Source organism: Pseudovirgaria hyperparasitica, assembly GCF_010093815.1.
Source record: "Pseudovirgaria hyperparasitica strain CBS 121739 unplaced genomic scaffold EJ05scaffold_1, whole genome shotgun sequence".
NCBI lineage: Eukaryota > Fungi > Ascomycota > Dothideomycetes > Acrospermales > Acrospermaceae > Pseudovirgaria > Pseudovirgaria hyperparasitica.
Window position 1 is genome coordinate 2287680 of NW_022985549.1, and position 26335 is coordinate 2314014.

Sequence of the window (26335 nt, forward strand, 5' to 3'; positions counted from 1 at the left end):
GGAAATCTGTCCCTTCTCCTTTGGCAACCAATTCACTCAGCACAATCTCAAACTCCTCGCACATATTCCGCAAAGCTGTCTCTTCGTAGCAGCACCAACCTGCCTCCCGAATATCCTGTTTCGCGTCCGGCGTAGACGGGTTGAGTGTTGTCTGGTAGCTGTGCCAATTGGCGCTCGACCATGAGCACCATCTGAAGCTCAAACTCCTCTCCTTAAGCTCAAACTTAACGAACTCGATGATCGATCCCGTTTGATTTGCGCCGTAGCTGCACGACGTTCGACCAGATATGCCACCCGGGTTTCGTCGATCCTCGAGCTGGAAGCGCAACCCGACCCATATCTTCAAATTCATTGCCGCAGCCTTCGTTCTCTTCTTCTACTTCATATTCACCGTCTTCGGAGAAAGTCCGCATGCACCTCGCAATGGTGCTAGGATACAATGGGACGGGTTCATCAATGGCACGGGTGTGGTGGATGAACCGAGGGCGGCGCGAGTCGTTGAAGCCATGAAACATACATTCTGGACGTACAAGGAGCACGCATGGGGTGCTGATATGATCCTACCAGTCTCTGGGCATAAGAGCAATAAACGAGGTGGTTGGGGTGCAACAATAGTCGATTCAGCAAGCACGTTGGCAATCATGGAACTATGGGAAGAGCTGGAGCTTGCTGTGAACCACATAATCGAAGGAATCGATTTTACGAAAACCGACGACTTGGTGGATCCTTTCGAGACTACCATTCGTCATCTCGGAGGAATGGTGTCTGTGGTGGATCTGTGGGACGCAGGCATAATACCTAAAAAGGTCATTTCCAGAGAGAAACGCGACAAAATAGTCAAACAAGCTGTGATACTCGGCCAGAAATTAGGACCAGCCTACGACTCCCCAACAGGCCTGCCCTGGCCACGGGTTGACTTCATGACCAGCAAAGGAGTTCCAGATCCTCGCCAGGAAGAGTTGCAAGAGGATGGAAAACCTCGATACGCGCATCCCACCATTGGTCCAGCCCGCGCAGGCTCAAACATCCTCGAAAACCGCGTCCTCAGTCGCCTCACACACAACCCGATCTACTTCCAGAACTCGACTCTCGCCTGGTCCCCGCTCGTATGGACCAAATTCTACGCCCCAGCCAGGGGCATGGTCAGCGGCCCAATCGACATCCAGACTGGCGAGCCAGTAGGCCGCCAACACCACTGGGACGGCGGACACGACAGCTACTACGAATACCTCCTCAAAATCACGCTTCTCACGCCACAAGACCGCTACACGCCAATGTACAAGAAGCAATGGGAGCGCGCCGTACACTCCCTGCGTGATAACCTCGCCTCGCGCAACCGCCCCTCCGCCACATACATGACCCAACACCTTTTCCTCGGCAAGCGCGACGACGACCTCGACATCAACACGCAATCCCAGCTCGCCTGCTTCGCCGCCGGCAACATCCTCCTCGGCGGCGCACACCTGCAAAAGCCCTCCTTCATCGCCCTCGGCAAAGCCCTCGTCGAAGCATGCCACCACACCTACGCATCCACCCCAACCAGCATCGGCCCCGAGAAATGGGCCTGGAGCCCAAAATTCGGCGTCCGCGACGCCACCGTCACCCCCGAGACTGAGCGCCAGCAGGCAGAGTGGGCAAACGCCGGCTTCTGGGCCATCAACCCATCCTTCCGCCTGCGGCCCGAATACGTCGAGAGTCTGTTCTACGCATGGCGCATCACCGGCGAGGCGCGCTATCGCGAGTGGGCGTGGGACGCCTTCGTTGCTATCGAGACGCATTGTAAAGCGCGCTACGGATACGCAGGCTTGAAGGACGTCATGGTTGCTTCGTCTGCGGACGGCGCGCGCGACGAGGCGCAGATGGACGAGAGCGAGAGCTTCTGGCATGCGGAGACGCTGAAGTACTTCTGGCTGATATTTGCCGACTCGCGTGTTGCGAGCTTGGATCGCTGGGTGTTTAGCACCGAGGGCCATTTGTTCAGGATGATTCGTTGAACGAGCATTACGTTTTTGTGGATGCTGGAGATGCCATCATTCTTGTATGATGGCCAGGGAAGAGGAGAGATACGATACCCCTCATATTGCGGTGTTACGGAGTTGGAATTGTAAAATGATACTAAGGGAAATATAAGAATTGATTCTACGCATGAACGCGTCACATAGCATCACCACTTTGAGACGTATAACAAGCTTAGTCTCTGGAGGACATCATTGGAAAAAAAAGAGGATATATGTATATATATGCCAAGACTAGCTATTCTATGCATATGCATCCCAGTACGCTTACCCATACAACCCAATCATCCATCCGTGCATCCATGATCAGACTCCTCAGACTCGCTCAAGTGCACAGAAACAATGAAACGCTGATAAAATCTTGAAGAAAAAAAAATATGCACTGCCAACGACCACGCTTTTCACCGCCACGCCTGAATCCCCGCCCACGGATCTTGTTGACTGCCCTGGCCCTGGCCGCTCTGCCTCGTTTGGTGATGCGTATAGCCTCCTGGGCCATTCGGGTAGTTCTGTGCCTGCATGGCAGAGTAGTCTTGCTGAGGTGGGGGACCAGGGGGTGGGGGTGGAGGCACGTATCCTTGAGGCATGCCGGGATATTGCTGGTGCTGGACTTGCTGGTGCTGGTGCTGCTGATGCTGATGCTGATGCTGATGCTGATGCTGATGCTGTTGCTGCTGGTGGGGCTGCGGTGTGGAGCTCTGGTATCCCGTGTATGGCTGGTGTTGTTGTGCGTGCGGAGGGGCATTGAAGTATTGCTGGGTAGGAGGAGGGGACACAGGGCCGTATGCGTTTGGGTTGTAGGGCTCACGTTGCTGGTACGATTCGCGCCGAGGGGGTTGATGCTGAACCGGGTTGTATGAGCCATTTGAAAACGTAGCGCCCGGAGGGGGTGACTGCATAGGCTGGCCGTACTGAGTGGTTGTTTGAGGAGCACCGGGGTTGTAGCGGGGTGATGGCGTAGGTTGATAGGCTGAGTTGTAGGTAGGGATATTTTGTAAGTTTGGAGGTCGTGGCGTTTGTTTTGGTTTGAGCGGCGATTGAGGCGGCTCCATGGACATTCGCTGCATGAGCTCTTCGATCCGTTTTCGTTCTTGGTCTGCTTGAGCACTGCCTTGGCTTGCTTTCGCGTTCTCGATCGATGATAGCAACTGTCCACCTTCGGATCTACGATTGTTGACGAAGGTCTCGACGTTCTTTTGAAGACTTTCGACAGTCTCCTTCATCTCCGTGTAGAATGCTTGTGCCCTCATTAGACCTTGTATGAGATCATTGAAGGCTTGGAAAGTTTTGCGATATTTGCTCATCACGGAATTCCGCTGCCGCGAGAACGCCTCATACTTGGTTTGCTCTGACCGTACACGTTTGTCTTGTAGAAGATCATTGTATGTTGAAGTTAGCTCCTTAAGAACAAACGTTTGTTTGTGATTTGCTTGAGAGATGCGGTTTTGCAGCGGTCTGAACTTCTCGAGTTCGACTTTGAAGATCTGGTTCTCCTGGCCAGTAGCCTTCTTATTGAGGATGAGAACGTTGGAGATATCGTCAGTGTGGACCTGGTGAAGGTCAGTGGAAAGCACGCGCAGGCTAGGTCAAAACTACACACCTTTTCTTTCAGATCCTTCAAATTAGACGCACGCTCTCTTTTGATCAAACTCAACTTCCGCATGAGCTCCTCAACCTTGTGTATTTGCTCAGCCACACTCGGTCCCCCTTCGAAATCATCATCCAGAAGGCTCCCTTCAACGCCAATTGCAGGGCTCCCGACCCCTTTCCCTTTCCCTCTCGAGGCTCCTGCTTTGATCAATGCCCTTTGGTATAAGACATCTGCCTCGTCTACCTCACCAGCGGACCGCATTTCGTCGAAATCAGACTCATATTGTCTGAATGTGCTGTAAAGCTGCGCATCACTTGTACTCGCCTCTTCGACGGCTCCTCGGTAATTCCTTATGTCGCTCCGTAGTGTCGCTGTAAGTCGTGAGCTTGGCTGCTGAGACCACTCTGCGCCGTATTTCGATCTCATCTTCTCGCATACGCTTTCCTCCATATCCAATTGCTTTTGACTTGTATCTAAGAGACCCGATATTTGCGACTTGTCTGACTGGAGTTGATCGAATGCGCCTGTAAAAGGTTGGTGACCTGCGAGCTCTTCGCACCACCGCCTGAACTCGCTATCAACGATCTGATCTTGATCCATGCCCCCCTTTAAGATATTCAGGCTTTCTGGTAGTTTCAAGTAATCAAGACTTGCAGCCATCTCATCGTTGGCAATCTCAACCCGTTCGCTTTCCGCTCGAATGAGCTTGGCTTTTTCTTCATCGTACATACTTGCTTGTTCAGTCACAGACATAGGCACAATTTTCTGAAAGATATCTGGGCCTATAATGCGCTGGATATCTTGCCCTTGATATAGTTCGCTGACTGGTATTGCTTTTGCCGCTGGGAGCTTCGGTATTGATGGTAGTGTTGCCTCGGCTGGTACGACCGCGTGGTATATGAAGTCGTTGTCCTTGGTAAACTCTTGAAGCTTCTCTTGAACGTTTGCTAGGTGCTTTTTTGTCATCTCCGCTAGTAATTGCCCAGTCTCAGAGCTCAAATTTGCGTTTGCAGGTACAGAACTGGGAAACGAGCAGGCTATTTTACTGGCTTCTCGTGCTTCAGCCTCAGCGACCTGCAATCGACATATCGCTACTCCATGAGAATTCGCATCGTTATCTGCTATAGCTTGGTAATAATGGGCCATCGATACCATATATTTTGTCTTGATCTGTATATTCGCTTGTCAGCCATACGCCACGTTAGACCTCTGGAGACCAGTAGACGTACCTGGACGACTTGATACCACACTTTTTCAAAGACAGCTTTCGTGACGTTCTCCTGAACACCCTCTTGAGCTTGTCCATATAGATACGATGCTTGACTGGCGAGTTTCGCCAGAAGCCCAACTTTCTTGCCATCTGCGACTTGCTTTTCAAGGAAAACCTCTTGTCCTTGCGCCAGCATGATAGCGATAAGCGTCTTTACAGTTTCTCGGCTTAGATCGGTTGACGGTGCGTGAAGGAAGTTCTCGTTGATATAGGTAAACATCCCAGCAGACGCTTGGAAAGAGTGGTATGCAGTCTTTAATCCTGTATCTTCATATCTATTCTGAAGTGCCGCATGGCATGACAGTACGGCGGATATGTTGAATATTATGGAAGCCTTTTCATACGCCAGGGAGTATTGAGAGGTAGGTTTATGCGTGAATGCGTCGAACCTGCATGCTTGGTCAGCACCATGCAATAATAATGGGTACAGACATAGTATCATGCTCACCAAGTGAATTGTATCTTGATATGGTTTTCATCCACGGGAAATCTGAGGTCCAATAGCTCCAGTTGCCCATAGTATCTGTACAACAGGTCTCGCCCTGCCGCGCTGTCTTTCCCAGCTCCTCTCATGTCCTGCCGAAGCCTGTTCAGAGTTGCGCATTCTTCCGAGTACCTCTCAGGGTCATCGCCATAGGTCTGTCTGATGTACCCTTTGAGTGGATGTATCCAGTCGACTTCGTTGGTTTGTTTCAGAGGAGACGAGAGCATAGGCGCTTGGGACGCCATACTAGGAGCCTTGCTAGTTGTTACAATAGAAGCTGTACTGGAGGTCCTCGAGGAGTGTGCGCTTTGTTGCCCAATGCTGCCAGGCTTGTTTTATCACAACACTTGCGCTGACCCTGGCGCCTCCGCGATGTCCGAGTCGGGTGTACGTATGTCGGTCGTTTGAGGGTAAGGATAAAGTTGCAGTATTCCACGCTATTGGTACCTCCCAAGATTTATTGATCAGTTCTGTTCCACGGCCTGCAGAATATACGGCCTCGAAAGTGGTCGCAGGGCAGGATGGAGATGCGTCGCGGGGTGGTACTAGTAATGAATGTTAATTGAGGATCTGCCTACTAAGCGCCCGACACTTTAGCCCTTCACCTGCGCCACGCCCTGTTAGTGAACATTACATGGAAGCTTAGCAACGGGATTCGCTAATGAGATCGAAGAGAGCACAGGCTAAGATGATCAATCTTTGAGCTAATTATATGTATCGCTGCGTTGTTGGGTACAAGGCGCTAATAGTAATGAATAGTATATGTACAGCCTGAGTTGAGAATCTACAAGCATATTTTTTTCCAAACATCTATCACGCCCATGATGACAGCCTTTGAACGCCAAACGCTAATGTTATGCTGCCATATTCCACTCACTGCCCGGGATCTATGGTCACTGGAAGTGCGGTCGTAATATACATGGTGTGGAGGTGGTTGTAGGTGTTGATAGCATCAGTCTATCCGGACCCTGATCCCGAAGCTTTTTTCGGTGTTTCATTGTCATCTTCGGTGGTTTCTTTTGAGTTCTGCTCTTTGTGTAGATCTTTATGTTGTCCTGTCAGATTGTGCCATGCGCTTTTAAAGAAACCTTCGTTTTCATGGCTGCTCTCTTTTGGGGTTGACTGACTTGGTTTGGACTTTTCATCCACATCAGAGGTTGAGGGTGCGCTGCGATTCAAGTTCATGACCCGCTTTGCGGTCTTGTCTCCCATCTCATCTGCCAACATCTCGAGGATCGTACGTTGGTTGGCGCTGAGGTATTTCGGCATTTGGATTTTGAACTCCACACGCAAATCGCCATTCGCATTCTTCCTCCCTTGAAGCTTCTTCATGCCCATCCCTCCGAGCACGATCTTGTCTCCCGCAGAAGTGCCAGTGGGCACCTTGATCTTGACCTCGCCGTCTAATGTTGGTACATTCCATTCACCGCCAAGGATCGCTGTCGTTAAAGGTACAGATGCGGTGTACATTATATCGGAGCCCTGACGTTTGAATTTTGGATCAGGAGTGACCCTGATGAGCACGTACAGATCCCCCTTGGTTGACTGGATGTTTGGATCGGCAGATTGACCTGTTAGTGGAGCATCACCTTCTCCGGTAACACGTAATCGCATACCATCCTCAATGCCTCCCGGGATGTCGACTGAAACAGTTCTCTTTTCTCGTATGGCACCTTGACCATGGCATGTCCTACACTCTGCTCCAGGAGGAGTCTGGACACCGGCACCTGAACAAGTCGAACAAGTGCTAGCCATCTGAAAGCCGCCCATAGTGTGTACACGTTGGCCGGTGCCACCGCATGACCTACAGGTGGTGCGTTTCTTGCCTGGTTTCAAGCCGTCGCCTGAACATGTTTTGCACTGTACCATTGGAGTGATGGTGATCGTCTTGCTCGTTCCCTTTGCAGCATCCATAAACGAGATATGAGCTTGCACTTCGATATCGTCTCCAACAAGGACTTCGGCTGCTTGGAATGGACCTCTTCCGCCAGAACGCCCCCGGCGTCCACCGCCACCAAATGCGCTGAAAAGGTCCTCGAAATTGAACTCTGCACCGCCGAATCCACCAGCACTCCCAGCACCACCAGCTCCGCCGAAGCCTCCAAATCCACCAAAACCTCCTCCAAAGGGGTTGCCTGCACCAGGTCCTGCGCCCGCACCAGGGTTGAACCCACCACTCTGGTCAAATGCGGCTGAGCCGTACGTATCGTAGGCTTCTTTCTTCTTCGGGTCTGACAAGGTCTCATAGGCGGTTTGGGCTTCGGCAAACTTCTCTTTCGCATTCGCATCCTTGTTGGTGTCCGGGTGGTATTTCTTTGCGAGACCATAGTAAGACTTCTTTATTTCGGATGCTGAAGCGCTTTTGCCGACACCTAACACAGAATATGGATCTTTCATGGACGCTCTTTGGAGAGGGGAGGCATGGAAAGACTGTGTCATGATTAGAACCTTCCTGGATTCACACACGGGCACCTGAAGTCGCTTACCCGAGTCTGAGGTACGTTCACACTACGCTGCCAGCAATCTGAACGCGGCCGATTCCATTTCGAATGTGTTGTGAGACTTCTGGGGCATGTTCGCGACACTGATGCTGCCCTTAGGGGTAGCGTCGAGGTGAGCGATATTGCCGAACCGGCCAGATTCATCGTATGTGAAGATTGTCGCCAGGCGAAGACGATTGCGATGAGGGAACTATATTCAAGCCAAGATGGGATGAAGTCTCCTTGCGACAAAATCTCGAGAAGTTTCGGCGAAGACTCGCCGCGAGTCGAAAAAGTTTAGCGCCTGCCAAGCCATGACATAATGCGGTAGTCCGCCCGGCCGTACCTATTATGAGAGACGTGACTCTCGTACATCCATGACTTCTGTTGTGGATATCTTTAGAAGGGATAACATGCATTTGCTTGTATTGAATATCCAAGTGGCGATGTCTCAAAGCTTCTGAGAGCCTTACGGACACTACCGCCAGTTATAACGTCTATATTACATAGCACAGGCTTGAGCAAGCTATTGCGCCCGACGCGTTTATACGCGTTCTTTGAGCCTGTGATTGTGTTCGAGCTACAGTAACATTAGACCAATGACATTGATAATTAGCCTTCGTACTCCCAGAACAATGCTTGAGGCTTCTACTTCCATAATCGTCAAAACGCCTGTACAATTTTACGACGGCTCATGAGAAACGTCGCAGCCATGCCAAATCTCTTTTACGCCAATGATGCAATCATCCAAACTGTACGCCGAAAAGATTCTGATTATCCCAAAGCAGTCCACACCTTGAAAAGGGCGTTTCTGGAATTTGAGTCGATACCCGGATAGGAACAGGCGTCGCATCGTGTGAAGAAATATAGACTGGGTATCATGCGCATCTGGAGCGAGTTTTTAAATGCTGTTGCGAAAGAACAGCCGGCAGGTGGTCGAGTATAGAAGCACGGTACTACTTTCGAGGGGGTGCAAATCTAACACGGAGCTCTTTTTCTGTCGATCCGGTCAGTCAATTGGTGTCTTCTGGGTATAATCAACTAAATTGGTACCTTTTGTCTTTGTCTTGTACAAAAAATCCACAATAACTTCCTGCTCGTTCACGGCTAATGCATTAAAATTTTTCCTTACAGCCAGAGCTAGACTGTCTTTGCTGACTCGTCTCTTGCTCTTCTGTCGAGCCATTGTAGGGGAGTGATTGCCGATGCCTTGTGAGAGGAGGACATGGGCTAGCGGGTTATGGAAGGAGGAGGGTGTCTCAAGCCGATAGAGGCTTCGATAGGAGTGTAGCAGCAACGAGTCTTCTTTCGCCCATGAGCTCTGACAGATATAGGTGTTAGCATTCAATAGAGTCCTAAGCATGGAGCTAATTTGTGGCGATGGCCACACATACCGATGAGGTACTGCTTGTCCCGGTCTGCGGTCCATTTCCATTCGTAGTAGCAGGAGAATCAGTGCTAGAGTTCATGACCTCTTTCAATGAGCTTCCATTCGCCAAAGTTGAGGGTACATTTCGACGACCACGACTAGCATTTGCATGCTTCTCCTTGACTGCTGAGTTCGGGTCGTCTGTGGTACCGCGCGACTTTGGAGGTGGCATCACACGAGCATGAGGACAATCGCCAGTCGCTGATTGCGGTGGAAGAGATGAATGAAATAGAGCTGACGAAGAGGTAATTTGAGGATATCGAGGAGGCCAAAGTCGCCAAAGGGGGGGAAATTGTGCTGAATTAAAAAAACGGCGAGAGAATGTGGTGTACCGCTACTTGCTCCCACAGGCCAGGGTCCTATGACTTAAGAGCCAATTTTGGCGTTGGCTTGCCTATACTTAGGTAGGTATAGCCGGCTGTGGCTGGGCATGTCTGTGGCTGTACGTAGCTCTGTCGGCCGAGGTCCCTTTCCCCCTCTTGACGTCTCTTTCACTTGTATTCTCTCGTATTGTCTCTATTGTTCTCTTTCAAGTCAACTCGAGACCTCGGTGGCGTTCTATTTCCATAATGGCACTCACATCTACTCACCTAAGTAAAAGATAAGAATTTCCCGCTTTCGGAGCCAGCCCCGACACAGAAACCTTCAGCCTACGATGTGGATATTCTCCTATTCGGCGGACCGGAGCATCGAACATCCATTCAAATATTCACACGGATGAAGCATTAATTCTAAATTTACTTGCTAGAGTATTCTCTGACATGTCCAATCAATGTGTGTAACACTCCCGCCTTAGGTCGACGCACATGTGTGAAGACTGAATCGCCATTGGACTTGAATTGCCCACTACGGCTCTTACAACAACTCATTCAGGCGGGAAAGGAGTCTCTATAGCCTAGGTGACTTGCAGGGATTCTCTACTGATTGTATTTCATGGCTCAGAACTCAATTGATGCACCTTGCTATTCACTTAATGACTACAATAGCTACCACACATCCCTTGCTTATACTAAAATCTACTTATACCTTCCATTGCTGCCTCTCTTTGCTCCCCCTCCCCATCCATTTCTTGAGCTTATCCCGAGTCTTTAAACCCAAGACCATCTCTTCTTCCCTTCTCTCTCATTCCTTCCATTTCACAATCTTATAACTCTTACTTCCCTTTCCGCTTGAGTCCTATCTCAATATTATATTGACTTTATCCTCAGCATGCCTCAATCATGCCACGTTCCTGAACCTAGACTGATAAAGCATTCAGCGCCTCACGACCAGGACTCATCTACCACTACTAGAGTCCAGGAGCAGGCCGACAGTTCAACCATCGACAATCCAAGCAAGATGCTCAACTCTGTTCGCGATCGGCGTGACTCCATGCTTGAACTTGACCAGGCCTTCAAGTTCCAGCTACGGACTCGCACGAAGAATGTTGACAATGGCCTCTCACACGATGGAGCTCGTAGTGAGTTGAGCTTTACAGCATCTCCTACCGTCGGCCCTGTCAAACCCTTACCGCCTCACCTTCGGGCCCGTGCCACCAAAAATGCTGAAGTTGCTCAACCTCTTACCGTTCAAGCGTACGTTAAGGTAGCCATCTTGGTTCTGTAGACTCTTACATCTTCCAGGAAGCAGCCTTTTGTGCCACCACATCTTCGGGGTCGCGCTCTGAACAAACCTGGAACAGCAGAGCCTCTAGCAGCTCAGCCTGTGGCAACTCGGCCTGTAGCAACTGAACCAGTATCCAATGGAAAGTCAGTCAAGAGCAAGAACCTTATGTAAAGTTCAACGACTTATATCGTGTAGGAAAGCCTTTGTGCCACCTCACCTACGGACTCGGACACAAGAACGTCCAGTGTCCGTCCAGTCTACGACTGCGGCAGTGTCAGTTATTGCGCTCTTAATCCCGAGCCTCTGTTCCTATTTCTGACGTTGCCCAGAGAGCCCAAACGTGAAGATAGCTCTGAAACCGAGTCCACTTATCAAGCACCTAGTCTTGATGCTGACAAACCTCTTCGCTCTGTTGAAGACACATTCATTGAAGCCGTGGGATGGCGTCCATACTACATCAAATCTCTGAAGAACCTCCCTGAGGAAGCGATCTCTGGCATCCCAGAACTCTATTCGACTGTCACTTTCTCTTGGGAATTCCTGAAGAACACTCTGGGCGGTATTGAATGGTCTCCCGGCATGTACTACATCCCGACGGCCCACGGAGTCTCTATTCTCCCTAATCGCACTTATTGTGCCTACGACGCCAGCCATGAACCGTACTTGCCCATGCGCCCAGGCGAGCACGGCGCAAAGCTTACGGCCTTCTTCGCAGACAATCCGGACGATGAAGATGGCGACGAAGTGGGCGAAGCTGCCTATACGGAGTTTCCTCTGTTCATTCAGGCATCCCGATATGCACGCCGTGGCAACGCAGCGTCCGACAAATATATCTACTTCGGCACATACTCACAGTCACGCTGGTCTGACCGTCTTGATTACGACCACATGATCAACGACGTGCCTCACGACGTTAAGATGCACTGGGCCACGAAGCTTTCCGAAGCCGATCGCCCGGAATGGGTCACTGACAAGCTCGTCCGCCACTTCTGGCCACCACCGGAGTACAAAGGTGCACTTCCAGAGAAGTTGCCCGCGACCGGAAGTGAATCCGGCGGTGTTGAGGAAGATGACGAGCACTATTTGAAGGTACAGCACGATATTGGCGAGTACATCAAGGAGTTGCGCTACTGGAAGATCGTGACGCCTCCGAAAGTTGCTTTATTAAGCCGGGACTTGATCATGGAGGCATTTGAGCGCCCGGACGCCGCCGATCCGCCTGGTCTCAGGTTGCAGTGGGAGTACCTCGAGTGTGTCGGATTCGACCGCGACTTCTACGACATGCTCATCCTAACGATGAAAGATCGCAATTGAACATGCGTTGTCCTCCTGTGATTCGAAGGTTTGATATTAGACTTTGTGGACCAATACACTACAAAGTATGGCGAGGCATTACTCTTTGCTTTCATGCTTTGCTTCACACCACGAATGGTCAGCGCTACCGTAAATTTCGCGAACTTCGCGCTCGACGACGTGTCTCTACCTTGACAAGCATCGCTCAGATCATTTACAGCTAGCCCTTTGTCGGGCCTCACAGCCTTACTTTCGGCGGCGTTACTGCACAAAAACCCCTGCTGACATTTCATGATTTATCCTTTGGGAAGCTCTCTGTATGTTAAACCATATTGCTTTCAAAAGCGGCTCTATCTAGATCGGCACATGAGCTTCGTCTTTCAGACTTCTGGCGCTGTCACAGCCAGACTCATCAATTGGTAAATCGGTCTCATACGTCATTTCCCAATCCGATATGTGGCTGGACGCACTACCTTGATATTCACAATAGTACCTTCTCTTCTATATCAGTTACCGCGACTAAGACAAGCACATTCTGAGAAAATAGAGAAAGCGCAACTAACCTTCTACCGTCCGTCCATAAAGTTACCTTGAATGTTGATTCTCAATCTTCAACTACATATCTTACATTCTCCTATTCTTGCGCACTTGATGTCTTCTAGCCCATCTTTCGCTGATATCTACGACGCACTTCTGGACAGACTCGTCTTCATTTTCCTAGTCACAGCGTGGATATCGACCATCTACTTTCTCTTCCGCATCATCGTCTTGACAAGGATCGCTATACATGTCAGAAGAGGATTGCCTCCGGATAGACGCCGTTGATCCCCCTATGGATGAAACACAGTCAGATTGGCTGTCGGTTTATGATAGCCCCGGCACATCTGACAATGCCACATATGTGATTGTCGAGACTGAAGACGAACTGGATGACTTGCACGTGACTAGTATCACTGTGGAAATTCTTCTATGGTTGGCCCTCCTCTGGTGGCTTTGGCGCTTCTTCCTCCGAGTGAGGCGGCTTCTACGATACAACGGAGCAAGATGGATTTGACTTCTGTTCTCGACCATATACTCTCCGACCGAGTTACAAGATATCTGGAAGCCTGCGCTTCACCACGTTCGCTGTGCGTAATTACTGGCCGATGCGTTTGGACCACTATCTCTACGCATATCACTCTCTTCATAACCTCGCATCATCCAATGCTTGCCGCCTTCTTTCACCCCGAGCTCGCCGTAAAAGGATCATTCACATTGCTCACTATTTGACCAACGACAATGGCCCAACGGAAAGTATGAGAAGCTACAATTCAGCTCTTCCAACGCATAGCTGACTGCACGGATAGTGATCAATGTCAAACAATCAGATCAAGCTATTTTGGGCATCCTCAATGGCTTCCAACGGCACTGATGCCATGATATCACTATGTGGCAGTGAGATAGGGAAGTGTTTAGTTGCGGCTGAGTACGCTCAAGTAGGAAGAGGTAATTATGTCAATCATTTCATCTACCTTAGCTTATACACACAAGGCTTCAGCACCTTGCCCTCCTCTTCTGGTGCTAGCAGCTCATCGCGTTCGATGAACTTCTTTCCCTTCATGCCCTTTACTTCGACTGGTTGCTCTTTCACATTCTTTCCCACCACCGGCTGCACATTCTTGATGAACACCATCTTCACGAACATTTTGTTGCTCAAATCAGCCTGACCATCCAGACTGAAGCCATGATTTCGCATGACCTGAAGAAAAGGACCAAGTTCTGTGTCTTGCGCGGCGGCCATTTTCTGCGCTACATGCATGTCCGGGTCATCGATCTCAGTATTCAGATACTCATCTGGATGCTTCATCGCGGCCTTCTTTGTTTCAGGCTCACTCTCGTCGTCTGAGTCTCTAGACCCTATAGCCTTTCGTTTGATGCTGTTCTTTTTCTGTGTATGCTTTTGCGTCTGCTGCTTCCGTTTATCGAGGCTCCCAATCGAGTTCTTCACCACACCACTCTGCACGCGCCCGAAACGACTGCGTATCTCCCCGACCCAGCATTCTCCTTTCCAATGCAGACATCTCCATGCCTCGTCCACAAAGTCCGTCCAGTTCGTACCCATGAGCGCAAGGCAGAAAATGGCGATATCAAGTTCGCCATCTCTCAACGGCAAGTTTGAGATATCGGCCTTTGTAACAAGCGCCGATGGCGAATGCAAGTCATAAGAATGAACCTTCAACTTCAGCTTCCCCAGATGCTTCTGTAGCGCCGTCGCCAGTCCCGCCGTGCCACAGCCCAGGTCTGCAATTACACTCTCCCCTGAGCGGAAGTTCCGTGGCAGCGGCTTCGCACCGTCTGCATTTACAGGTATCAGATTCGGGTTTGCGGCATCCTTGCCAGTCTTCCGGCCCTTCGCCCCTTTATCCTTGGAAAACTTCTTTGTCTGGCTGTCCGGCAGTCCGACCTTGCCGCGGGTCAGGACGTCGGATATGAACTTATCGACCGGATTAGAGGGCCACACGGCGACTTGCTGACTGAAGCCGGCGTGGTATTCGTCGAACATTTCTGGGTTCTTGGAGAAGAGCGTGAGAGAGGATGTGGATGGGGTGGTGTAGAGGGTTTCGTTAAGGTGGCGGAAGCGCGCTGAGGAGAGCTTGTGCGCCATGGCGGCTTGGAGGGGAGTAAGTGTTGATTTCGGGGTGGTTGGCTTGGGCGCGATTGCGGGTGTTGCTTGAGGGGGCTCTTTTGCGAGTTTCGTGGGCTTTGGGAGTGGGTTGGAGAGGACGGAGGGGGCAAGCTCCTTCGAGGCCTCCGGGTTTCTGTCTTTTTTGCGCTTCTTATAGGGCTGTTCTTCTTCTGCTTGTGCGTTACTCGCCGCTTCTTTGGGTTCTGTAACGGCGCCGCCATTTTGCTTCAATCTCTCCTCTCGAGCTTTCTTTCGCCGGTCGTTTCTGCTCGACTTCTTTGTCGCCGCGCCTTTCTCTCCGACCTCGACTGTGTTTGAGCCTGTTCCCTTGGTCTTTTTTTTCTTCTGCGACACGAGCTGCCCGTTGCCATCTAGCTTTGCGAGGTCGACTAGGCCCTCTGTGCGCTTCTCTTCTTCGCTGCCAATCTCATCTTTTCTCTTCCTTTTCTTGCTGGAGCTCTTGGATTCTGGGGGTGCGGTTTGGGGCTTCACAGTCGCTGGCAGGTTCCATCCTGGAACAGCGAACATTCTGAGGGCTGTCACCTCTTAAGGTGTGTAAATTATTACAATGAGTTTTAACTGTGGTGAGCAGTAATACATGGTCTAGAAATTTTGTTTTGCGCAAAGACCGACTTACCGATGCGGAGCTATACTTGTTTAGGTCTAGCGCTGTTTGGCCTGAAGACAATCTACGCTCTCCATGGTCCGGTGTTGTTACTCTGAAAACACATCATACAGTAACTATCAAGAAAAGGCATAATAGTATCGGCTCAGGTGTACTTAAACAAAAGATTCGTTCTCGAAGGAAAGACTAATGGTAGGCTAATACGACTATAATATACTAAATCAACAGGTTTACAGGCTCAGATCAACACCACCACGGAATGGGGCAATCAGAACAGATCTCTCTTCTAGAGTGACGTTCGCGCACCTCAGTAGCCTTCCTCGTAGAAGACTAAGCAACGAACCTCAATCGACTGCCTTCCAGGCGCATCTGTTGGTGTTTCAGGGTCAACAAATGCGGTATGCGGTGTTCGCAGAGCCCTTCCGGCTTTGCCTCCTGGCCTGCCATCACCATGGCTATCATAGCACTTGAGAAGCATCACCTGATCAGGAGTCATGTCCTTCTCATAGTAGAACTGATGCTTGTCACTCCCCGCGACGGCTAGTGTCTCGCCCTTGACCTCGTAGCCTTCGGTGGTCTCCCAGCTGCTCGGGTCAGCAAGCTTCTCCTTGCCCCGGTCGTCATCGTCGACAACGCTGTCCTCACGCTTGGGATACATTAGGTCGACCTTGATAAAGTCTGACGGACTAGTCGTTCGCCAGTCGATGACAGCAAGCGGGAAGTCGGATGCGGGATTCTCGATCGGGCGCCATACGTTAATGAGAGAGTAGCGGTTCTTTAACAACTCCTCCGCTTCATCACCGCAGTGCCGTCGTACACGTGTGTCAGCCGCATCGGGCGTCTGGTCAACATGGACATTCTGCACAGGTTGCCTCGGGGCGTCCTTTGTGCGGCGGCGGATGGTGTGGTCAAAGATGACAACCTTCTTGACCCCGGGCAGGTGCTCTTTAAGGAGAGTCTCAACTTCGGCGTAGTAGCCGGTGCGGACTGCCTCTTCGTTGGTGAAGAGCTTCTCGGTGGCGGGCTTTGTGAGGACTTCGAATCCGGAGTTCTCGGTGGTGAATTCGGACTCACGGCCGCGAATGTTGTTCACAGGGCGTTCGTGGTCAAGTAGTTTGAATGAGCGACCTGGACCATCGACTTTGCCCCACGGCTTGCCCGTGTAGGAGGTTGGGTCAATATGCTTGAAGATTGAGCGAGTCATGTTCCTTTACTGTTAGATTCAGGTGTTGACTAGGTAGTATAGGGGATCAATGCTCAGAAGTAGAGTTTTCGAGATTTGAGTTTGTGATGAAAGTGGATGTGTGTGTCCGTTTTCATGAAATTGGGAGTATTTAAGATATCTACAGCGTCATCATTCAGTTGCACCCGATTGGTAACTGAAGCTTGACTTACTAATTCAAAAGCACGCCTTTGCAGATGACACGAGGCCCCCCAGGAGAAAGCTCGGAGCAAACTCGTGCAGAGCTCCTTTTGGCCGGTAGGGACCAGAGTTTGAACACACACTAAGCTTTAGCGACCCTGTCGCGGGCTCTATACTGTTTGTTCGACATAAGACTAGAAGCTGTTGACAAATGTCAATCGAAAATGTTGAGAATATGAATAATGCGGATAGTAATCGCAAACCATTGCCCGAGGACAACATAGCAATCGTGTCATAATAGTCGATAATCTACTATATACGATCTGTGATTTATACTATGCACTCCGTGAATGCTTGCAAACATTACGGCCATACCCCGCGTTAAGCTAAGGCATGACGTCATCGGGGCCTATATTCTTATTACACTAGAGCTAACAAAAGAAAGCGTAAAACCTGATGAGTCAAGACGAGGACAACGCTGAACGCGTGTGTACTCGTCGTGCAAAGTTTGAGGCGAGTGGAAAAATCAAAAAGAATGTCGACACGAACGAGATTCGAACTCGCGCTCCCGAAGGAACGGGCTTAGCAGGCCCGCGCGTTAACCACTCCGCCATCGTGCCATTCCTGCTCACTTAAAGGCTTAGTAGTAATATACCTAGCAAAGATATCATTATTTGGCTGTTCAATATTTGTTTCCGGTGCACATACATTGCTTACATTTTTAGGTGTGCAGAGTTATAATTACGCCTGCCTTCGCATGGTGGAATGCTTCCTCAGAGCCTCGGTATCTTATGCGGCGCTAGTAAGTCCCAATAGCAACAATCGGCGGTTAGCTCCTTAAGCTCAACAGCTAGACTGCAACATCAGCCTCTGAGTGGTGACCATCAAAATGATCGTCCGCTAAAGAGGGTCGAAGAACACAATCCCCGCATGTTCTGCGGATGTGGCGCGGCATGGTGTCAATGTTTACAAAAACATTTCAAGAATATGGAGTAGAAAGGCAGAGGGTCTCCCTCCCGACAAATGAGCGACAAAGCCATCCATTCACTCGAATACAATGGGTGTAATCACCATCCTGAGCGTAGCTACGCTAGCTGCGAAGTTAGCTTTTAGTAGTCCCCTGGAGACAAGACACGCGAACTGCAAAGCGGTTTCATTCAAAGTCTCTGGCTCGGCGTATAACCGTGATTTTTCACAGCTCAGTCTCGCTGATCCGACGACAATCATTGAAGCGGGCGAAGCAGATATCCTGCCTAAGATCCTGACCAATGGAACGGAGACTATTGGGGGCTACTACTGCGAGCCGACTGTCAAGAACGCAAATAATGGAAAACTTCAGGTCTTTGTAGGCTCCATAGGTACAGATCTGTATTTGATTCCGGCATTTCATGTGCTGACAGGTTCCTACAGGCACAACAAGGGATATGTGGAGTGGCTTGGGGGGAACGAACCTAGGAGTTCCAGCATATCAGCCCGAGAAATACTCCTGGATCGACTATGCGAACAAGCAGGGCTATCCCACTCTTGCAACCGACCTTCCAGGCGACGGCACTTCCTCCAGATCAGAACCGATCCTGATTAACCAGGGGCCATACACGTAAGTCCTCAACTCAATATCACTTTCCCTATTCACATCCCCTAACAACATCCAGCTACGACCTCATCCACGACCTCGCCGTGCAGCTCCGCGCCGGCACAACAAGCCAACTTCCCCACCCCTTCACCACGCTCATCTTTGTCGGCAATAGCTACGGCTCGGTGATCGGTAACAACATCGCAGCGCTCTACCCGTCCGACTTCGACGCCTTCGTCCTCACCGGGTTCTCCAAACGCATCGACCTCTCACTCCCCGGCGCCCTGCTCACCGCCCCTGTGCCAGGTGCGCTCTTCAACCCAGCTAAATACGCAACCTATGACCCCGCATACGTCGTCACGCCCATCGAAGCCACACGCACAGGCTCATTCTTCGGCGCACCGGACCAGGTCGACTTCGACCCCGTGATGGCAAAGAAATGGTACACGACCCAGGACGTCATTGCGCTGGGCCAGTTGTTCAGCATCTATGTGCAAGGCATCACGGCGGCGCCGGGGTATAAAGGGCGGGTGTTGGTGCTTACTGGCGAGCAGGATCAGATTTTCTGTGGGTTTGGAAATCCGGCGTTGGGTGTTGCGGCGTGTGGGAGTTTGTTGGAGGAGACGAAGGAGTTGTTTCCGGCGGCGGAGTATAGTTATCAGAGTGTGCCGCGGAGTGGGCATACGTTGATTCTGCATGATTCAGCGCAGAAGACGCTGGATTATGCGCATCGGTTTTTGGCCGGTGCGAGGTTTGGAGTTTATGGGGTGGATATGGTGGTGTAGGCTCTGGCATGTTGCACTTGCTCAGAATATGGAATATGCTCAGATTGCAATTCGCACATAAATCAATGGATTGTGTCTATTGTATCATCGAGCTAAACATATTGACAAGACATCCCTGAGCGTCTTACCTTCTTTTGACTCTCGCCCCCTGAAACCGTCGTGTTAATTGCGTAATCGTAGAACATAAATTCGACCATACTATCATGGAAACAGAACGTTCTGCGCCATTATATTACTAATACTCCTTCGTGATACACCCGCAGGCCGCATCATGAATTTCGACCCACGGCCTTGCTGACATATATCGTCGGCATGATGCCGAACAAGCCTCCACGACCACCACAACAAGGAAAATATAAGAGACGCCAGACCCGACATAAGAAACACAGATTACAGAGCTGAATCCCAATTACATCCCCATTTCCAACCAATTTTTAAATTATATACATTCTATCCCAAGCATCCGTGACACCATGTCAGCACCACACATCGACAGAATCGTCCTCTTCAAAATCCCCCCTCAACACATCGACACCGTCATCCAAGCATACACCACAATGCGCAACACTGCCCGGAAAGTATGCCTCAAGCCATGATTTTTTGAAAGAGAAAAAATATTGACACATGCACAGTCTGATAAACCATATATCATCCGCGCCTTTGCATGCCGTCTGCACACCAACACCCCCAGCCACGGCTTCACAGTCGCTGCACAAACGCGATTCGCGAATGCGGAGGACGTGATGTATTACAACGAGCAGTGTGAGGCGCACGCGAAGTTGAAGGGCATAGTGGCGCCGCTGATAGATGCGCCGAGCTTGGCGGATGGGATGTTGGTTGTTGCGGCGGATGGGAATGCGGAGAGTGAAGGTGTTGTGTGAGAGGAAACTTGCTGCTTCTTGGTGTTCTGTGGGTTTGTACATTCAATCTGGTCGTGAGGAGGACTCAAGTCCAGTGTGTTGGTGTTTAGTGGATTCTTAGAGGGGGCTCAGGAGCGGCGCCATGTCAGTGTTACAGAATTGGGAAAGTATATATGGTGGATGGTACAGGATTCATTCAAGATGACCTGCAAGACTTCTGGAAACTTGGACCGCCATGTATACTTCAGATCAAGAAGATGATTGGGCCACGGAATACATCTCACACTTTCTTCAGTATCGTTACGAGATAGATGTATAATGGGACTTTTGTGTAGCAACGAGGGATAATTAGATCTATATATTGAGAAACACTGTATTCAAGACCAATGCCACTTCTGTACTATGATGAAACCTTATAGTGTAGATGCTCCTATTGCATTATATCTTGCTTTAATTTCCTATATAGGATCAATACTACGATTATCTCAAGGTAGTACATAATCTTTTCTCTACTATACTGTAGTACTTTTCCTAAAACTTATGTCATATAAATGGCGCACGTAGTGCAACCAGTGGCTACATGCTCATTAACGTCGCTCTACATCTGGAATGCGTATATGTTCATATGAAATATGAGCAAGCAAGTATATAAATCCCATTCAGTTCGCACCCCTCACACATCACTCCTGCCCTCAATCCCTCTTCCCCGTCCCAGTGCTAACCCCATACCCATACCCTCCATACCCAGCATATCCGTTCTTCGCCGTCCCATTTCCATGCTGCGGCAGCCCCCCAGCTCCATACCCATACCCACCCAAACCATTCCCAACCTTATCCTTCGCATAGCGCTGCAACCTCCTCGGCAGCGCAACGCCTCTGAAATACGCAATACACACCGCCGTCGCCGCGCCCGCACTCAGCAAGCAATACACGAGCGTGCTCAGGAAAATATGGCCGCCCACACCGGCCCAGCCACTCGGTAAGACGGGGCTCGGATACCAGCGCACGCTGAAATGTAGTGTCAATGCATCGCCGATGATGACCTTTGTGTGGCGCGTGCCGCTGGAGACGGAGTATGCAGATGCTGCGTCGATTGTGCCGGGGGATGTAGATTTTGGCGCGGCGTGGAGGAGGAGGTTGAGGTAGTTTGCGACGTGGACGTGGGAGAGTTGGAGGGTGCCGGTGAGGGCGACGACGAGAGGAGTGTAGAGCGTTGATTGCGAGCCAAGGGCGCCGACTTGGTTGTTTGTGGAGTCGACGGGGATGGCGATGGATGATGAAGAGTCGGGGGTGAGAGGGCGGGTGGGGATGCGGCAGGTCAGGGGAGCGTCATTGTGAATGTAGAATTCGAGGAGGTGGAAGAAGGGGTCGGAGATGAAGTCGAGAGTGCAATTGATTTCTATGAGAGCGCAGAGTTAGCGAGAGATGCTTCGAGAAGACACGAAAATTTATGTGGGAGTGTGGTACAGTCGCTGTCTCACCTTTATCAACGCCAAATGCTAGTTCGAGCGGCCGTCCTGTCTCGCTACAGGTCGGGAAGTCGATGTACTGTAGCTGTCCCAATTCATCCGTGATCTGTGTCACGACATGAGCAGTGTTTCTATTCGGTTGGCGTCTTGAGGCTTACATGTTCGCCTGTATCTCTGCAGCATTGCGTTAGCGCTTCTCTCAATGTTGGAGCGCTGCCGCATGCCACTCACATTGTTCTGTTCAGACACGTCACCGGTATCGCTTGACCAATTTTATATGCCGTCTTCTCTTGTTCTTTCAGCGGTTGTTGCTCGGATGCGGCCGCGGCGAGGTACGCGTGAAAAGATAGTAGGCTCGTGAGCAAAATGGAGAGGGAGGGAAAGGAGGTGATGGCGCGGTGTGCCATGGTGGCGGCTACAGGTGGATGGTGAACCGCACTGGTTCGAGGCGGAGGAGAAAGAGGAGGATCGGCAATAGATATAAGGCCTACGACGCTCTTCGACACATATCAGAATATGAATGCCGAGCTGTTGCGTCTCAATTGCTCGACGTGGTGTCTTTTTAGGACGGGAGTTTAATCTGAATCCGGGGTCCAGATATGTCCCAAGGGTCCAGGCCACCGGATCATACATCAACCAATCGGATTGCGCCAACTGCTCAACGCACGCGTCGGGGACAGGCCAACACGTTTTCTTCTTGAATCCGAGAAAGATCACATAGCATCGCTTGTCAAAAATACGATATGGAATAAAAATAGCTATGCGGGTATCGACAAATTGAAATATGTACGCTGTGCAGTCCTCTTGGTGAGCATCCCAAGTATAGTATAGACAAGAAGCCCTAAGTAGTCTCTCCCCCAAGTCCTTTCCAAGACTCTGTTCGACAGTTTCCTCAGACAGCAAAATAGCCAATGGTTTCCGGAAACACTGTGTCTATTAGCAGTGATACACGCCGAGGGATTGATGTGAGAACTTACCATTCTCGTTATCGGAGTATCTAGCGATGCTCTGACCGTTCCTCACAATCATGCTCTGCGATCCAATTGTGCTAAGAGCATACACACGAATGTTTGTGGAAGGACCCTCAATCAGCACCATCTGCGATTGACAATCAGAGTTACCAGGATTATTGCTGCACGTGGTCGAGTAGTTGTTGAAGAAAGAGTAGAAGCCGGCGCCGTAGAAGAAAAGATTCTTGGCGTTGTTGATGCGCAGACCAAGAGCATCACAATTACCGCTCTGGCAGTTAGAGTAGTTTGGATCTTGATTATTATTGAATGGGAAAGGCTGGTTACGGACGTCGGGGTTTGGTTGCCAGTAGGGGGTCTCGGTCTGGAGGAATGTGGAGAATACATCAGCGGTGTTGACGATGTTGTACTGGTACAGAGCGTGGTGCTCTACACCGGAGCCGTACAGCCACGTATTGCCACCTTCGATCAAGAGGCCACGGCCTGTGTAGATTGTGATCTGGGTGGACTGACCCTCATCGAGATCATGATCCGCGGTCCAGAGCCAGCTGTTCTCGATGTAAGCACCCTTGGCGGACGATGTGATGTGCATGCTCATATAGGCAGCCATGCAGTTCTTGTTCACACCAGCGTTCTTTGGGCAGTTTCCGACAGACTGGTTGGACCCAGCGAAGCCACCGATGCGAGTGTGGACATCCCACATACCACTTCCACGGGCGGCATTGAGATTCCACTCAATCATCTTTGCACCAGCAGTAGTGCCCTGTGTGCTAAGAATCATATCTGACCACTCAATGGTACCCGATTGACCAGACGTACCGACCTGTACAACAGCTTTGGGGTTGTTGACGTCGTTGAAGTAGGAGCCTGTCGCCATGATGACGGGGAACGCCTCACCCACAACCCGCGTGTTTGGCGGAAAGGTGATAGTCTTGGTGACCTTGTAAGTACCTTGGTCAAAGTACACGATCTTGTTGTTGGAAGCGGCACTGTTGATAGCATTCTGAATAGCTGTGCTGTCATCGGTAGATCCGTCGCCCTTGGCACCGGCGCTGCGAATGCTGACGAAATCAGAAACTGGATTGCTGGCATAAAATGGCTTTGACTTGAAGTAATAATTGTTACCACTGCCAAGAAGACCAGTGGAGCGGGATGCAGGAGTGAAAGACCCTTGGGTATTCTGAGGACCGGTGGGAGTATATTGGTGCCCTTGTTTCCAGCCACCAATCGTCGTACTACCACCACCAAGTACATTTCCATTGGGACTCTTCACGCCCACACCGACGTTAGAGAGCGCAACGTTCTCGATGTTCAAGCTGCCGGCGGATGGAGGACTGGAACTTGAAGTCCAGGCAGTGTTGACAAACGTTGGGCAGTTGGTGATGGTGCTGTCGATGATATTGACTGACCCAACGTTCTGGTTGGTGGATCCGCCGTTGGCAATGTCAAAGGCGGTCTGACAATTGGAAATCTTCATTTGCTGGTAGGTGAATCCCCAGCTCCAGATTTGAGAGACACCAGTGATAGCGCCATCGATGGTCACACCACGAACGGAAAATTGCTGATTACCAACATTCAAGCCGTAAAGACCACCAGTAATAGTGAGGTCATTCATCCAGCCACCGGAACCTTTTATCACGTTAGATCCAAACACCTCATGAGGATCGTTCTATAACTCACCATTCTCAATGAAGATGCCCTGCTGTTGCGAGTTTGATGCCTTGGTCATCTTGATTTGAATGTTCTGGAGACTAGTGGCTTGAGAGACAGCCCAGTGGATACCGGTAGCAGCCGTAGCAGCCGGAACAGGAGTCAAGTCAATGATAAAGTTGCGGATCTGGCGGAAGAAAACATTGGTTGACGTCCATCCTTGAGCTCCACCACTTTGATACGGATTGGCATCGATCACTCCCAGACCTTGAAAGTTCGAAGTGGCCTTGAGCACGGGAAGAGAATTTGGGTTACCAATCATCATAGTGTTGTAGTATTGGATGATGGATTGGGAGACCACATAGGTTCCAGCCGGAAAGTATACAACAGCAGGGGAGACGGTAGAAGACTGGCAGTTTCCTGGTCCACAACGACCCCCATCGCTGATAGCACGATTAATGGCAGCAGTATCATCAGTCACCCCGTCACCTGTTATCTGTTAGCGATTGTATTCATACAATAAGCATATAAACAAACCTTTGGCACCGTAGTCCGCCACCACGTTCCTCCATACCTTGTATCCGCTTGGGTTTGAGTTGAAGGCGGATCGTCCCTGCTTGGCGATGTCCTTCATCCAGTACCCAACATCCTGAGCATGTATATCCGACTCTATGCGAAAATCTACAGTTGGAGTGGCCGCAGGCTGAATGGCTGGAGCGGTAGCAGAAGTATAGTTCTCGAAATTTCCAGCCGTCAAGGCCTGCTGCACAAAGGCGCTGACTTGAGGCAAGTCAACGAGAGCCTGAGCTCCCGCCGCCAAGGCAAGGAAAGGGAGATAACGCATAATGAAGAAGATAGCCAGGAAGAATGGAAAATGATACTGCCTGTATCCGTCGAGTACAAATCACCAGGACAAGTGTGCGGACTTAATCTCATCATGCCATACGGGGTATATATCCAATCTTATACATAAATGCAAGGACATGCGGAGATATCACGCCGCAAGCCACTGCCAATCTTCCAGCAGAGAGTTCAGGCACGCGAAGCACGTCCTTTGGGTCGGGAAGGACTGATCGTCGCCGTCCGTGTCTAGTATGAGCTGGCGTTGACCAGCTGTCCAATGTCCTGGTGAGCGAACATCTTAGCCGCAATGAGTGGCCATTGGATGGGTCGCAGATGAATCGCTCGTCCGTGTGAATCGGCTGGGCAAACTAGCTCAGGGTGCCATCACCCACATCGCAGTGTGGCTTTGTTACTACTACTTGGCTTCTTGGTGCCCTGTATCTCCTTGGGTCAGAAGAGGTCATAAGGGCATTCATTCAGACTTTTTCTCGGAGCAGACTTCGAAGCGACATAGAAGCCAACAGGATAGGCTGGGAGCAGCGAGTCGGCGCGTATAAGCAACAGACGCCATTCCTGTGCAGGGTGGTACTACAGGGAGCCTTGCAAGTAGTTCGCCGTGTTGTATGCGCATGAGGTTGCATATTCTTACCACATGGCTGTCTTGAAGTCTTCCCCAGATTTTCCTTTGAAAAGATTCAAGAGGTGGTGGGGCTGGTGCAGGTGGTGGCTTTCAGGGGTTGACTGGCCACCCGCCTCGCCCAGTGCGGCAGGTGCGCTGCCCTAAATCGCCCAGCTGTTGTTGTCTTGTGATCCATCACCGTACTATTCACGCCTCTCATTCATCATTCTATTATTCACGAACCCATCTCATCAGCATGCGCTCCTTGCCTTGAGCTCCCTTGATTTGACTAATATGTTTGCACGGCAGCCATCGTGCTGTATCATCCTCCCGACCGTTTCCCCCGCTCGCCGCCGTCTCCAGAGGCGTTGTCCGGTGTATACTATAATAGTGCATCATGCGCTCGTCAAATCGTCTCAATACCAGGGTCCGGAATGTAACTACGCACAGTCTTGTAGGCTGAACTGTATGGCAAAAGATACTTCTCCATTGCGCCAAGCTGTTCTTTTCCATCCGCCCTATACACAGAGTACAAGTCATCATCTCAGCGCAACGCCAGCTGGCATCAGATCTCTCCACAGCATGTGTAAAGACATTCAAGTGCAACGCGTAACGCCACATTGCGAACCTGGCCGAGGCAGTTGTTCTTTGTGTTATGGGCAGATGCGGAGAGGCATCTCGAAGTAGTACAGAGCCTCTATACTTTGCTGCTGATATGTGCCAGCTGCCATCACCTGCCTGGTCGAGA

The 26335-nt window shown here is 50.5% G+C and overlaps 11 protein-coding genes and 1 non-coding gene across 12 annotated transcripts; 4 read left to right on the plus strand and 8 right to left on the minus strand.

Moving 5' to 3' along the window:
- Positions 1–5: 5 nt before the first annotated feature.
- Positions 6–1994, plus strand: EJ05DRAFT_460023 (seven-hairpin glycosidase; the record flags this gene model as incomplete). The annotated part of the gene is made up of 2 exons (XM_033742593.1): positions 6–1096; positions 1217–1994. The coding sequence occupies exons 1-2, from the start codon at positions 288–290 to the stop codon at positions 1992–1994; spliced, it is 1587 nt and encodes a 528-aa protein (XP_033605675.1). The 5' UTR covers positions 6–287.
- EJ05DRAFT_472138 (vacuolar sorting-associated protein) lies at positions 1986–5911 on the minus strand. The gene is made up of 4 exons (XM_033743121.1): positions 5325–5911; positions 4836–5265; positions 3616–4776; positions 1986–3565 (listed from the first exon to the last, which is right to left on the minus strand). Exons 1-4 carry the CDS (start codon positions 5603–5605, stop codon positions 2417–2419), a joined length of 3021 nt encoding a protein of 1006 aa, XP_033605676.1. The 5' UTR covers positions 5606–5911; the 3' UTR covers positions 1986–2416.
- A 207-nt stretch (positions 5912–6118) lies between these two features.
- Positions 6119–8097, minus strand: EJ05DRAFT_460028 (uncharacterized protein). The gene is made up of 2 exons (XM_033742594.1): positions 7847–8097; positions 6119–7790 (listed from the first exon to the last, which is right to left on the minus strand). Exons 1-2 carry the CDS (start codon positions 8003–8005, stop codon positions 6318–6320), a joined length of 1632 nt encoding a protein of 543 aa, XP_033605677.1. The 5' UTR covers positions 8006–8097; the 3' UTR covers positions 6119–6317.
- Positions 8098–8527: 430 nt separating this feature from the next.
- Positions 8528–9570, minus strand: EJ05DRAFT_30210 (uncharacterized protein). The gene is made up of 3 exons (XM_033740606.1): positions 9235–9570; positions 8894–9161; positions 8528–8837 (listed from the first exon to the last, which is right to left on the minus strand). Exons 1-3 carry the CDS (start codon positions 9439–9441, stop codon positions 8797–8799), a joined length of 516 nt encoding a protein of 171 aa, XP_033605678.1. The 5' UTR covers positions 9442–9570; the 3' UTR covers positions 8528–8796.
- A 687-nt stretch (positions 9571–10257) lies between these two features.
- Positions 10258–12662, plus strand: EJ05DRAFT_30244 (uncharacterized protein). Its single transcript, XM_033740612.1, has 4 exons — positions 10258–10843; positions 10892–11017; positions 11070–11147; positions 11204–12662. Exons 1-4 carry the CDS (start codon positions 10479–10481, stop codon positions 12186–12188), a joined length of 1554 nt encoding a protein of 517 aa, XP_033605679.1. The 5' UTR covers positions 10258–10478; the 3' UTR covers positions 12189–12662.
- An 851-nt stretch (positions 12663–13513) lies between these two features.
- Positions 13514–15424, minus strand: EJ05DRAFT_472143 (uncharacterized protein; the record flags this gene model as incomplete). Its single annotated transcript, XM_033743122.1, has 1 exon — positions 13514–15424. A coding segment is annotated over exon 1 (1681 nt), but the record flags the coding sequence as incomplete, so codon positions are not given.
- A 171-nt stretch (positions 15425–15595) lies between these two features.
- On the minus strand, positions 15596–16833 carry EJ05DRAFT_472144 (uncharacterized protein). Its single transcript, XM_033743123.1, has one exon. It carries the CDS (start codon positions 16659–16661, stop codon positions 15765–15767), a length of 897 nt encoding a protein of 298 aa, XP_033605681.1. The 5' UTR covers positions 16662–16833; the 3' UTR covers positions 15596–15764.
- Positions 16834–17359: 526 nt separating this feature from the next.
- On the minus strand, positions 17360–17440 carry EJ05DRAFT_t8. The gene has a single exon. It is a non-coding gene; the product is annotated as a tRNA-Ser (tRNA).
- Positions 17441–17676: 236 nt separating this feature from the next.
- On the plus strand, positions 17677–19337 carry EJ05DRAFT_472145 (alpha/beta-hydrolase). Its single transcript, XM_033743124.1, has 3 exons — positions 17677–18178; positions 18231–18417; positions 18473–19337. The coding sequence occupies exons 1-3, from the start codon at positions 17878–17880 to the stop codon at positions 19176–19178; spliced, it is 1194 nt and encodes a 397-aa protein (XP_033605682.1). The 5' UTR covers positions 17677–17877; the 3' UTR covers positions 19179–19337.
- Positions 19338–19526: 189 nt separating this feature from the next.
- Positions 19527–20423, plus strand: EJ05DRAFT_534618 (uncharacterized protein). Its single transcript, XM_033749195.1, has 2 exons — positions 19527–19756; positions 19811–20423. The coding sequence occupies exons 1-2, from the start codon at positions 19652–19654 to the stop codon at positions 20057–20059; spliced, it is 354 nt and encodes a 117-aa protein (XP_033605683.1). The 5' UTR covers positions 19527–19651; the 3' UTR covers positions 20060–20423.
- A 42-nt stretch (positions 20424–20465) lies between these two features.
- Positions 20466–21914, minus strand: EJ05DRAFT_506847 (uncharacterized protein; the record flags this gene model as incomplete). Its single annotated transcript, XM_033747862.1, has 4 exons — positions 20466–21437; positions 21520–21613; positions 21666–21681; positions 21739–21914. 4 exons carry the CDS (start codon positions 21912–21914, stop codon positions 20731–20733), a joined length of 993 nt encoding a protein of 330 aa, XP_033605684.1. The 3' UTR covers positions 20466–20730.
- Positions 21915–22399: 485 nt separating this feature from the next.
- EJ05DRAFT_482060 (exo-beta 1,3 glucanase-like protein) lies at positions 22400–24969 on the minus strand (the record flags this gene model as incomplete). The annotated part of the gene is made up of 4 exons (XM_033745137.1): positions 22400–22434; positions 22485–24104; positions 24156–24614; positions 24663–24969. 4 exons carry the CDS (start codon positions 24967–24969, stop codon positions 22400–22402), a joined length of 2421 nt encoding a protein of 806 aa, XP_033605685.1.
- Between the last annotated feature and the right edge of the window lie 1366 nt (positions 24970–26335).

What these genes read in the sequence shown, in the direction of transcription:
- EJ05DRAFT_472138 (XM_033743121.1), bottom strand. Translation starts at nt 5,605, where the DNA reads ATGGCGTCCCAAGCGCCTATGCTCTCGTCTCCTCTGAAACAAACCAAC. An exon ending in ATCAAGATACAATTCACTTG is followed by an intron (nt 5,266 to 5,324) that starts GTGAGCATGATA and finishes CCAAGCATGCAG; the next exon opens with GTTCGACGCATTCACGCATA. An exon ending in TGTGGTATCAAGTCGTCCAG is followed by an intron (nt 4,777 to 4,835) that starts GTACGTCTACTG and finishes GCGAATATACAG; the next exon opens with ATCAAGACAAAATATATGGT.
- EJ05DRAFT_460028 (XM_033742594.1), bottom strand. Translation starts at nt 8,005, where the DNA reads ATGAATCTGGCCGGTTCGGCAATATCGCTCACCTCGACGCTACCCCTA. An exon ending in TGAACGTACCTCAGACTCGG is followed by an intron (nt 7,791 to 7,846) that starts GTAAGCGACTTC and finishes ATCATGACACAG; the next exon opens with TCTTTCCATGCCTCCCCTCT.
- EJ05DRAFT_30210 (XM_033740606.1), bottom strand. Translation starts at nt 9,441, where the DNA reads ATGCCACCTCCAAAGTCGCGCGGTACCACAGACGACCCGAACTCAGCA. An exon ending in GGACAAGCAGTACCTCATCG is followed by an intron (nt 9,162 to 9,234) that starts GTATGTGTGGCC and finishes TATATCTGTCAG; the next exon opens with AGCTCATGGGCGAAAGAAGA. An exon ending in GTACAAGACAAAGACAAAAG is followed by an intron (nt 8,838 to 8,893) that starts GTACCAATTTAG and finishes CCGGATCGACAG; the next exon opens with AAAAAGAGCTCCGTGTTAGA.
- EJ05DRAFT_30244 (XM_033740612.1), top strand. Translation starts at nt 10,479, where the DNA reads ATGCCTCAATCATGCCACGTTCCTGAACCTAGACTGATAAAGCATTCA. An exon ending in CAACCTCTTACCGTTCAAGC is followed by an intron (nt 10,844 to 10,891) that starts GTACGTTAAGGT and finishes TACATCTTCCAG; the next exon opens with GAAGCAGCCTTTTGTGCCAC. An exon ending in GAACCAGTATCCAATGGAAA is followed by an intron (nt 11,018 to 11,069) that starts GTCAGTCAAGAG and finishes TATATCGTGTAG; the next exon opens with GAAAGCCTTTGTGCCACCTC.
- EJ05DRAFT_472144 (XM_033743123.1), bottom strand. Translation starts at nt 16,661, where the DNA reads ATGACTCGCTCAATCTTCAAGCATATTGACCCAACCTCCTACACGGGC.
- EJ05DRAFT_472145 (XM_033743124.1), top strand. Translation starts at nt 17,878, where the DNA reads ATGGGTGTAATCACCATCCTGAGCGTAGCTACGCTAGCTGCGAAGTTA. An exon ending in GGTCTTTGTAGGCTCCATAG is followed by an intron (nt 18,179 to 18,230) that starts GTACAGATCTGT and finishes AGGTTCCTACAG; the next exon opens with GCACAACAAGGGATATGTGG. An exon ending in ATTAACCAGGGGCCATACAC is followed by an intron (nt 18,418 to 18,472) that starts GTAAGTCCTCAA and finishes AACAACATCCAG; the next exon opens with CTACGACCTCATCCACGACC.
- EJ05DRAFT_534618 (XM_033749195.1), top strand. Translation starts at nt 19,652, where the DNA reads ATGTCAGCACCACACATCGACAGAATCGTCCTCTTCAAAATCCCCCCT. An exon ending in TGCGCAACACTGCCCGGAAA is followed by an intron (nt 19,757 to 19,810) that starts GTATGCCTCAAG and finishes ACACATGCACAG; the next exon opens with TCTGATAAACCATATATCAT.